Source organism: Anarrhichthys ocellatus, unplaced genomic scaffold (assembly GCF_004355925.1).
Source record: "Anarrhichthys ocellatus isolate YVR2014 unplaced genomic scaffold, GSC_Weel_1.0 scaffold144, whole genome shotgun sequence".
Taxonomy (NCBI): domain Eukaryota; kingdom Metazoa; phylum Chordata; class Actinopteri; order Perciformes; family Anarhichadidae; genus Anarrhichthys; species Anarrhichthys ocellatus.
The window spans coordinates 390,779-402,481 of record NW_022280174.1 but is presented as its reverse complement, the minus strand read 5'-3'; the positions used below and the strand labels follow the sequence as shown (position 1 = coordinate 402,481).

General features: G+C 44.4%; 2 protein-coding genes across 4 annotated transcripts in view; one reads left to right on the top strand and one right to left on the bottom strand.

Moving 5' to 3' along the window:
- Positions 1 to 542: 542 nt before the first annotated feature.
- men1 (multiple endocrine neoplasia I) lies at positions 543 to 7,006 on the bottom strand. The gene is given in 10 exon segments (XM_031877710.1): positions 543 to 1,852; positions 1,988 to 2,161; positions 3,119 to 3,139; positions 3,141 to 3,264; positions 5,024 to 5,160; positions 5,323 to 5,410; positions 5,505 to 5,545; positions 5,860 to 5,988; positions 6,264 to 6,472; positions 6,571 to 7,006. Coding segments are annotated over 10 exon segments (1,884 nt in total). The 3' UTR covers positions 543 to 1,327.
- A 2,494-nt stretch (positions 7,007 to 9,500) lies between these two features.
- rtn3 (reticulon 3) overlaps positions 9,501 to 11,703 on the top strand; it is a 29,168-nt gene continuing 26,965 nt past the window's right edge. Inside the window, exon 1 of one of the 3 annotated variants that reach the window (XM_031877689.1) lies at positions 9,501 to 9,794. In XM_031877689.1, coding sequence (XP_031733549.1) covers positions 9,707 to 9,794 — 88 coding nt within the window. In that variant the 5' untranslated portion in view covers positions 9,501 to 9,706. The remainder of the gene's footprint in view (positions 9,795 to 11,703) is intronic. The other 2 variants (XM_031877690.1, XM_031877691.1) reach the window with 2 other exon arrangements.

Below are 11,703 nucleotides of genomic sequence, written 5' to 3'. Positions count from 1 at the left end.
AGACATTGTGTCTCATTTAAAAACATTTCATATTTGTTTCTCTTGTGGTGGGAAAGGGCTGAATACTATTAGTCGTTGACTGTCTTGTATCACATCCACGTTCTCTTGAATCTGTTCCACGTCGTGGTTTACATATTTTGTATGGCGTGCGCATTGATTCATGACAGAATGGAACTGTGCCACCTGCAGTCCCATTGAAGTTTGATTAGCATGAGCCTGCAGTCACCGGTAATCACTGATCAGTCTGCAACTGTAGTATCTCATAGACACCTCTGCTAAACCACAGCTACATGACAAGTACCAAACTTTTACTTTCCGTGCAGCTCCCTTCCTGCTCCTCATTTGTCTGCCTCAACACATTCCATTCATTTATGCTCTTATTTTCCTAAAGCTTGTTACAAACTAGGGTGTATGTGCACCATTGTCTTCATGCTAAATGTAGAATATACTTCTCCCCCTGCTGTGCAGCCTCTTACAGCTCAGTCACCTGTGAAGTAATGCCCTTATAATAACTTCTATATCTAACACACATCCCCACATTCTGTTTTTATCAGGTCTTTATTACTTGCAGATACAAAAAAAACAAGAACAAAAACCACAAGTCATCAAGCAAATAGGATGTAACAGGGGCCACCTAATGTGGCTCCACGGTCTCAACAGTGCATGGTCTTCCTGGTCTTCTCTAATCATTAGAAATAGGCCCGGTGTAGCTATTCTCAGAACTAAAGGCCGTCTACTTTAGATAAGAACAAAGGCAAAGTAAGGCAACATAGAGCTGGCAAGAAATAAGCTGTCGATAGAGCAGAAGTGGACAATGTTACACAGTAACTATCCTAAATGAATCACTTCCAAGGCTTCAGTCATGGACAGGGTCCCAACGGTACAAGTTGATATTTACACATCTGTACGCAGCATTCTGGTCATCCTCGTTACTTTGGCTTCAAAACATCCACATGTAAGTCAATGACAAGTTAGTAGTCAGTGTGCAATTGGCTGCCAATTAAAACACAAACTAATGACGAATGAGTGTTTACAATCTCTAGAAAACCAGACAGTTCCTCCAGAAAGTCGTAAATAAAAACAGAATGAAATGTTTCACTCCTTCCTTTTTAAACCTGATATGTGACGCTTAACTCGAGTGTTGCAAGTCAAATATATTGCTGGAATGACGAGGATGTTGACTGAAGCGGGCGTCTGGATGAAAACACTGGTAACAAAACAGAACAAAAACGTTTCACAAACAAAAGCGAGGTTAATCGGGTCTCCGTGTTGCTGTTCACAGTATCTCCTCCCATTTCTCACCAACTCCTGCAACAGGAGTTGGCGTCTAGAGGGACTTGCGCTGCCGCTTCATGAAGGACATGGAGTAGTCCCCGGCCGGCGTGCTCTTCTGCCTCTTCATCTGGACCTGTGACTGGGCGGTAAGCTGCAGCTTGATGGCGCTGGAGTTCACCTTGGCTGCACACAGAAGCCCCTTCATCCCCTTCATCTTCTCGCTCTGGAAGGCGACCACGGGGCCGGCCGGGGACGGGGATGCCTGTTGCTGGGATGAGGGCGAAGAATCCGGGCTGGGGGACTTGGGTTTTCCTTCGGCGTCCCCGGCCCGCAGGCCCTGGGAGGAGCGTCGACGGCCCCCTCCCTCTCCTATCTTCTTGGGCTGGGCTGCTGCTGTAGCAGCTGGGGGCTGAGTGGAGGGGGAGGAGGGAGCACCAGGAGGAGGAGAGCCCTGCTCATCCAGCTTGGACTCTCTCCTGGGTCCTCGTCTGCGGCCCTCCCGGGGGTCGTCGCTGGACATGTCGTCATCATCCTGGGACTCTGGCTCCTTGATGATGATCGACACCTTCTGGCGCACCTTTGGAATCAGACCACAAACCCAATTTTAGCTACAAAGCATCGACGCACATGTCGGCCACATCTCTCTACTGACAGTTTGTAATGGCTGCGGTCATTTTCAAGTTCAAAGGCGGAGCTATTCTGGGTTTCTCACCTGAGCATCAAAGCGGCTCAGAGACTGGACCAGGTAGGTGGCCCAGCCCACATGAAGGACCGGCGTGGGACTGCCCTCTTCCCATTTGCAGATGCCATCATAGAAACACAGCAGGTGGGCAAAGCATTCTGGGTCCTGGAGTGCTGAGAGGGCTGCTGCCTGCTTGGGGTGCTCCTGAAATCAGAGTACTGACTGTTAGTTAGTTTCACCCGGTATTAACGCGGGTGTAATAATGTATACCTCTCTGAACAAGTCATTCATTAGCAAAGAGGGTTTCTCATTTGGTTCAGCTAAACAGCAGTTCTACCCTGCAGTAACAATGTAACTCTACAGGAGAACTGCTTTGTGTGGTGCAACCTGTTTTAATTCAGTCATGCATGAATCTCCGCATAGCAAACACTTACATTATAACTAGGCTGCTGATATCATTAGATGTTCACCCCTCTACCTTGCTGTCAGACAGCCCTCTCTGACTGATGCTCTTTCACAGTCACAAGCCTCCATTGACAAAAATTGCAATTTTATCTCGCCCAACACAGGACTTGCTGGTCTAGTCAGCTGTCTCCAGCAGCTAGTTAGTTTGTATTTTTGTGTGACTTTGGTGAATCGGAACTAACCTTATAAAACACCAAAAAGACACGATCACACAAACAAACTAACCGCTCCAGCAGCGGTAGACCGGAAGCTCCCGTGTCCTGTCAGGTAAAATGAGTGATTTTGTGAAAGGAGTCTTGTGGCTTTGAATAGAGCATCGATAACAGCTTCAGCTCCTTGTTGGTAAGGGCTGTCTGACAGCAAGATAAAGGATGAAAATATTGTAAATATAGCATACATTTAAACGGATACTGATTATTTTAGGTGTCTTAAACACATTTTGCTGCTGCCCCCGTCTACAGCAATGCATCGCTATGCTCCCGTGCTGATACTCCTGTCTGTTTCTTCAAAGTCTACAGGAGGTAAAACACGGACTATTTAGAAGTACCTCATACAGCCACACTTCAAAACAACTGAACTCTCCCTTTAATACCAGGTGGAGTCTCCAAAAAGCAAACACTGTAAAACAAATGAGCGGACCAGATCTGAAGATGTATTGTGCTGGGTTGCAGCTCTTCTCTGGCTGGGGATACTTGCCTTGTCAGCTCCTTCCCCCCCCTTCTCCCCCCTCCCCAGGACTCTCGGCAGCAGCGGCCGTCTCCTTCAGCAGAGTGGGGATAACATCGTTGGCAATGTCAAAGAACTCCTTGTAGATCTCCTCATCCTCACGGAAATAGTTATACCTGCAAGAGCAGGTGAGAGGAGGACTATTAATAACAGTGGGGAGGGAGTCAGAATATGTTCTGCAAGATCAGACTGAGAATGTCATTTTACAAATCAAATGGATTTTCATCTACTTCTGCTTTACAAAAGACATCATTACATCAAGTTCTTAAATTAAGAAAGGGCTGTTAGATGTCCTGCAGGGTGGAGGCAACATGTTGATTATTGAAGTCATTGCAACAGTCCAGACATGTGAACTCTGCTGCATAATCTTACTAAGAATCCACTGTTATGAAATACACACACACACTCCTCCCTCTTATGGACAGCGCACAGAGGGCGAGCTGAAGTTGAAGAACAATGGGGGAAGCAGGAAAAGGAAGCTGATGGATGGAGAGGGAATGTGGCCTGGTGGGTCCGAGCTGGTATTTTTAACTGTGTGTTTAACGGGAGGAGAGAGCGCGAGGATGCTGGACACTTCCTGGCTCAGGAGCCACACCCTCTCACTCACTGGGACTGGAAAGCCACCACAGAGGACAATCTCAACCAGAACTTAACCTCAGCGGTCACATCACTTGACTTTAATACCTATATTTTAGATTAGAAGGCTGAGAAATGCATTCTGTGTTCATTTCTTTCTTTTTTTGTGGTCACAACACAAGTCAGGGAAGATAGCTTTGCATTTACTGCCATCTTGTGGTCGCCTGGTGAAATAACAACTGAGGGCGCCGGTTGAAGCCACACACAGGCCATTTTGAAAACAAACGATTTCTTCTATTCATTTTAAAAACAACTATGTCAAAAATATTGCTTGATGACCATTGCACAATAAAAGTGAGAGGAGAACTAAATGAAAAAGTAAGCATCCGAGCATCATTACGTCTCTGCTCTCTGTTAGCCCTGCTGGTCTTCAGAAGTTATTTATTTATAAATTGAATTTCTCTAGAATTCCACTCAAAAAAAAATTAACAAGAAATGGCATCAAAACAGCAGTGTACTGACAGAAAAGTCTGGATCTTTTTAATCAGTCTTAAAAATTCACCTGGAATTGTTTTTAGAGCAGCAAGTCCTAAATCTATTGGTGTAATTATGCCAATTATTCTTTTTAATGAAGAGTGACCCATACTTAAACACAATGGAATATGTAACAAAACTAATAAAACTAAATCCTAAATGTAATTTAAAATACTGTGAGATAAAAAGAGATTAACTCGAGCAAACTGTCACTGAACTGTTAACAGACCAATGGAGCCAGAACATGTGACATTAAAATAGGTATTTGTCATTTGAGCAATAATACTTAAATAATGACCGCAGAACAAACTTTGCTGAAAACGGTTCACACAGTTAAAGCTGGGTTTTAAGAGATTTTAGTAAGGTTTCATTTTCACAAAAGTCCACAGGGAATCTCCACCAATCATACAGCCACCATCACACATTGACTGCTACTATCTGACCGTCAGACAGTGGTGACAGTGAGGAAACATTGTGGAGGACCATGGAAAACACCATGACACCAGTAACAGTGCGGAAACACATAAAACGAGATTTTGGTCCAGGAATCTATTGCCCCAGTGCATGCTGGGAGGGTACCCAACACACTTACATCATGCAACCAGTCAATCATATTAACACTGATCATGGACTCAACTCTCTACTGTTAATTACGCGTATTGTCTTGTTGCCTTTGAACACCACAGTTCCCATTTGAGCTTGAAACTCATTCCTTCTAAACTTTAACCTGCGTCACACCAGTGTGTTAAAGCAGCGTGAACTCACTCCTGCATGACCCGAGCGGCCTCGGCCCAGGCCCTCAACGCCTCCCGCACAGCCCTGTGTCTGTAATGGAAACCAGCCAGGTACATGTAGGGGTAGATGTGCTCGTTGTTGTAGTGCTTCTGAGCAGAGCTCACAGCCTGAGAGACAGAGAGAGAGACAGAAACACATGAAGAATTCCTATTAAATCATCAACCCGTTCTGATTGGAATAGTTCAATACTGGAGCTTAAAGAAACATTTCCTCACATCCTACCAGTCTCACTGCTGTGTGACCTGGTGGATTCCTCTCTACAGACTAACCTTGAGGTGGATTTTCATGGGGTTCTCCTTGCCTGGGATTGGATCCTGATCTTCAAGGTCTGCCAGAGTGCCCATGGCCATAGGATACCTGGAACACAGTACAGGAGAGGAGGAGGTTGTGGAGTTTAGCAGGCTTACATGTCACGTTTCATTTCTTATGAACTTCATCAACGCAAACTCACCTGTCCAGGTCGCCTCGATCATACAGCAACCACAGGAGTTTCTGTTAGATAAAGAGAGCAGGAGGAGTAACACAGGCAGCTCATGAAAACGCATCTCACAAACACTAAGTGTCAGATTATAAACATTAACAACAATGTAAGCTGTAAATAAGAAACAACTGTGCAGAATGAATTGTGAGTAATTAAAGAGACAAAAGAGAAATTCAAATGGTTCCGTTTTAGACCGTCTCTGAGACATTTAGGTTACCACTTCCTCCAGCCTCAACTGTGAAACTGACAGCTGTGGAGTGTTCCGGGAGATTAACAAAAACAGATATGTGAAGACCCGCTGCTCGCTACAAGTTGCAGAGCTCACCTGTTGCAGCTGCAGGAGCTCGGAGCTGTCGGTGTGCAGGTCCAGCGAGGGGTTGATGGCACAGACCATGAAGGCCACCTCCATGTTTCTGTCACACTTCATGTAGGAGCCCTTCAGGTACAGCCAGCTCTGAGGGAGACACAGAAAGGAGAGGTTTGTAGGAATGTGGATATCAAATACAAGGCATTATTAATTGTTTCCTTCATTTGGAGAGGTTGAGGAAATAAAGGAGCACAAAATATCACAAATGGGACATTTACTCATAACATTAGGTGTAAAAACATACTGGTCTGTACCCACCATAAAAATAACTGATGCCCTCTTTTTATTTATATTTTGAATTTCGAATTTGAACAGTGCTTGAGGGTTTCTTCTCGTCCTTATTGAGTGGAGGTAGGCCTCACCTTCTCGTTGACTCCCGCTGCCACTGTTTGCCCTCTCCGGTCCTCGTTGCCCTTTCCGTGCCAGGTGACCTCGGCCGTCTCTTCCCCGTTTTTGCTGAAAATCACCCAGGCGTGGTCCTCAGACAGTCCCAGGTGGACGTCCTTCAGACCCAGAACCTGGCAGGCTGCCACCACTGCGAATGCCACACCAGAGCTGTCCAGTTTGGTACCTGGTTCAGATTTAATAAAGAATTATTTCCATAAATTTGACAGCACTCAGTTTAAGTTGATCACGGTAACAAACACGGTAATCCTCGTGATGCGGTACCAGTGATGAGACTGAAGAGGGACTGGATGTGGGCCCGGTCCTTGAAGTAAGAGCGGCTTAGGCTGTTCCAGATCACATCGGACACTTTCTTCACCAGCTCCCTGCTGGAACCTGCAGCCGTCCTCCGGAACTGGGACAGGTCCACCGCGCCGCGGATCTGGGCCGTGAAGCGCTCGTAAAGTGCAGAAATCATGCCCAGCTCCACCGTGGGGAAGCAGGAGTTGGGACAGTCCGGCTCCAGAGGCTCAAACCGGACCCCCGGAACGTTTATGGGGATGACCCGGTTTACGGCTAGGAAATGCTCAACGAAACCCAGGACCAGGGAGAGGAGGGCCAGGTCCGGCTCAGACTTGCGGAGCTCGGCGTCAAACAGCTGAACGACGCCGTCGATCCCCCGCAGGGGGAAGTGCTTCTTCTGAACTGACTGCAAACCCATGACGTCCACGGTCGGTCAACTCCAATGCTCTCCTCAGTACCTGCCGTACTAAATGTTACACAGCACACTCCACATCAATGTCACACACTGTAGAAAGTAGGCAGAGTTAAAAAAAGAAAAAGGCTCTGAAGAATCCTTCCTGATAAGGAAGACTGATTTGCTTTCTCCAAGCCATTGAGGACATAAATCTATAAAAACAGCTCAGAGCTGGCCACTGTAGTTTTATAGCCAACGTTACTCTCACGGGAGGATATGGAGCATTTCTGAGGGATTTTCAGTGGAGGAGTAATCCACATTAGGTGTATTTGGTGTGGCTGCAGGTCGTTGTATGTGGGATTGAGTCAAAATAAGCTACAATGCGTGTGTTCATCTTAATGAAGGAACAGTGAGGCTCATTGAACGTTATCGCTCTAGGACCCAGAGGAGGAAGATAGGTCCGGCTTTGACACACGCACAATACTTCTAATACTAGTAGATACATTCATTGTAGGTTTGGGTCTCCCCATGAGGTGGTGAACAAGTTTACAGAGAAACCAGACTTGTGTCACGCTTTATTGAAAGAAAAGCAACATTTCTTGTCATAGGTTTTATCGAGCTAGTCTGGAGACTTGTCGGCATTAATAAACGTCCCGTTGATAATCTCAACGATAATAATGTTGCCCATATTACTATAACTGACGCACGCTTAACACATACAACATAAACCTAGTAGACACTGACCCGCAGCTGAGCAGCTTGACTCGTTGCATCATGCTGGTTACATCAATGCCGCTATATGGCGCTTTGGTGGGCGGGGCACTCCTACCGCTACTGATGTAGCGTTAACGTTAGCCACATTCAATTCAAAAGATGAAAACATCTGGGTTCGGGATGTCGTTCAATACGTTGATATGTCTCCGCAACATCACAAATACTTGCCGTCTTTCAATACAGACCGCAATATTGTTTGATTCATTTATTTGAAAGCCCGGTTAGCCGACGTAGGCTAACTAGCTAACTTTACTAAGTTAAGTTACCGTTAGCTACCCATTTAGGCTGGCTAACGGTGTTAGTTTGTTGAATGAATACTAACGTTACGCTGTTTATTAATTGAGATACAGTAGAGACATATCCTGGACCAGAGTGAGCCACACACTGTGACTAACAGCTCCGTAGTAGCCGGCTGAATGACGGCTGTTTGTCAGAAGCAGCTAACAAGCTAACGAGCTGCTAGTTAGCTAAACTCACTTTTGGATAACGCTCATCAACCTACTACTCCCGCAAAATATATCGCCACAATATGCCGCTGAATAACTCTGAACTCTTTTCAGCATACAATCGGAGCAATGTGTAAGAGATAACTTACCCGTTTTCTCACAGCCTCAGCCACATGTTTTTGTTTGTGTCTCCCTTCTTTTGCCGCGCAGTTCAGTCTGCCCGATAGTCACCTGCAGTGTGCTCCCAAGCTCCACGTTTGCGTAACGGAGCAGATCTCACATCGATACGTCGGTGTTGAACGGGGATAGGCCCATCCCCATGGTTACAGCTCTGAAGCCCTGCGCACACGGGACCGTCTCATGTATGCTGGGAAATGTAGTCGATATGATCGTATTTGTAAACTCCACCAGTAGAGGGCAGTATGATGCTAAAAAAAACAACAACACAGTTATCGTACAAAGCTGAAAACTTTAGCTTGTGCAGTCTCCATACAAAACAAGTTGTGTACCTTTAAGAGGGAAATAACGGGACATGTTATCAGTAATCTAAGGAACAAAATAAATTCAAAAATGCATCTCAACTACTCCTCGCATGTCCTTTTTAAGATTAGGTTACTGTGATTTTAGTATGTTAGTATGTTAATATAGTGCTACAAAATGGAACAAAGGTAACCATTACATAATGGCAAACAAGCTACATTAAAAACACACAGTTTCGACATGTGTGTAGCCGTGAAGTCACTGCATCGTCATCATTGTTAAAAAACAGTTTTATCAATATGGCCATGGCTGGCTTTGTTACACAACTTAAACACACACCAGTTTATGCATTCAACCAATATTTATCCAGATGTATCTCATAATTGTTTGGTATAAATATTTTGATATGATTTACTCAAAATGTGTGTAATGCAGCCTATAACAGTTAATGTCCGAAACACAAAACCCCACTGTTGTTGAGAGCAGGTATGAACATAAACGATAACATGGTGTCTGTGTTCAAGAATATTCCTTATGCTGCATTCACATGCTGTCGAATTTCTCTATATCGAGTATGAACTTCACCACAAAAAGACAAACAGTTGAATTTTACTAATACAAAGGTCTCTGGAATATATTTTCAAACTGCAGAGAGGATGGCAGATAAGTAAACAAATGACAATTGGTAGTCTTTTTTCATTATTATTTTATGTTATTGTACTTGATCTCAGATACAAGTCGTATTCATTAAAGTTGGTCCTCAGATGTAGGAGCCTGAGCGAAGACTTTGAACGTGTCCCATCCCGACATGTTTGGTTTCCGCCTCTCTAGTCCGCCTTGTTTCCTGCCATCTATGCTGCTCTGTCAGTGCTCGGACGTTGCGTTAAGGTGCGGATCCGAGTCTCGCTCTTGGGGAAATTTGAGTAAAGTCAGACGACATATACGTCTTCAAAGGACAGTAACCGACCATTTACATTGAGACGCCAGACATTTTATCGCCTGTGTGCATTGTAACTACAGTAAAATGGATCCAACGACTCAATCCGCCCAGATATCTTCGTCGCAAGGGCTCGCCGATGGACAGAATTCTGCTAAAGAATCAAAGCTATCCGGTAAGAAACACACTAACGTTAAGTCAGCGAGCCAAATGTCACTTTTAACCAATTCCTTTACCATTAATTACTATTAAACCAAATGTGTTTCGTTTTTAATTGCAGGCATGAAGGATTTCACAGGTTTAAGTTGCGTCAATACCATAACGCAATAATTCAACTTTGAATATTTAAGCTGTAATGTAGAAACCCTTCTCTTTTATTTTGTGTGTTGTTGGCCTGTGTGTGGCTGATTAAGCGTGTTTAAGCTATAATTGGAAACACCTGTGATAGTGAACTTATCCGGACACACTGCTACTACATGCCCTATAGCTTTGGCCTGCCTCTGGGTACGGTATACGTCTTTTTACCTCGACAATGTCTTGCTAAACGTCTTTTTTAATGTCATAAGCGGAGCCGCAGTCGAATGTTACAGCCAATGTTGTAGAGCATGAGGCAAGACATTGAACTAAACCGTATATTCGATCAGTCAAGCAACGAAACCCAGAATTATGGGGCAACATTGCTCATTACTGAGCAGCGTCAATCTATCCAAAGGAGACTAATTCATCCACGAGGAGACTGCGTGATTGGGGAAAAATAAAACAAAGGAATTAAAATACTTCCTTCTAAGGGCATTTGGTCTTAGCCAAATTGAAACGTTATCTTAATGACTGTTACTGCTGCCTTGCGTCATGTTCTACTTGGTGGATATGTTTGTTGATGAGTAAATGCACGTTACATGACAGTTTTGACAATAACGTGTGGGGTGACAAAGCGTTATCGGTGCTAAATGTTGCGATGCGGTGCACTGCAGATGCATTGTTACTGGGCTACTGTGAAGGGAGGACCTCTTAAAGGCGTACTGCCCTTTTGTGTCTTGATCATGAAAACAGGTCCAGAACGAACCATCCAGCCTAAAGAGCTGCACTACCATCATTCCTGTATGTCTACTACCTGTCACCACCTCCAGTTTTCAGTGTTTTTTAGATTTTCAGGTTTCACAGCCCAGACGAGCCTAATTAAAAACAAAGGAACACGTTTGTTTCCCATGGGCTAATTGACAGCTTATTGTGCTAGAGGGAGTGGCAGCTTCACTGTGTGTGTGTGTCTGTGTGTGTGTACACAGCGTGTTTTGTGGCTGTGTGTTAAGCTTTCTGATTTGAACTCTATGGCTCAGTCAGCCACCTCATGTGAGCCATTTGAAAATCCTTCAAAAGCGATGTTCTGTTAATCAAAGGGATTGTAGGCCTTGAAGAATGATGCCACGTGTGGTCATGGGTGTGGCTCGTGATGCCTCACTGAGTTTCGATTTGGTCTTGGAAATTGATATCAATAAGGAGAGGAATGCAGAAATAAAATAAGAGTAATAGAAAGCTACTGGGACACAACAGGAAGCGCACACATTCACATCAGAAAGCGCTCAAGACCATTATTTTCCATGCTTTCAATCATGTCATGTAACATATGAGTAAAAACATATGACAAAATTTACCGAATAATAATTTATTAGTCTCACAAATTTAGCAGCCATGAGCGAGTTTGGAAATTTTGGTGCTTGATGATATCTCATGCAGGATAGTTTTTTTTATAGCCCGGAATTAATTAACTAAACTTACATCCCTGTATGTTAAATAATTAGAGGTGGGGCACACAGCTGTGGCATACACTACACAGGCATGACAGCTAGTTTTTGCCTGCCAATTTCAAAGGTAGACTCCAGGAAAGATGTCTGTAAAAACGAATAGTTTTCTGGCAGCTCAGAATGATCACGGATGTTTTTTTCTAAACATTCCATGACGGATAACAGACCTTGCCCTCTGCAAATCTGAGTCATTACAGCACTGCTGAGTCACTGCAAAATATGGGCTTTGGGCCCTACTCTGCCTCCATGTCAAATGGAAACAGTGTTTGGATCTTCCCACTCAGA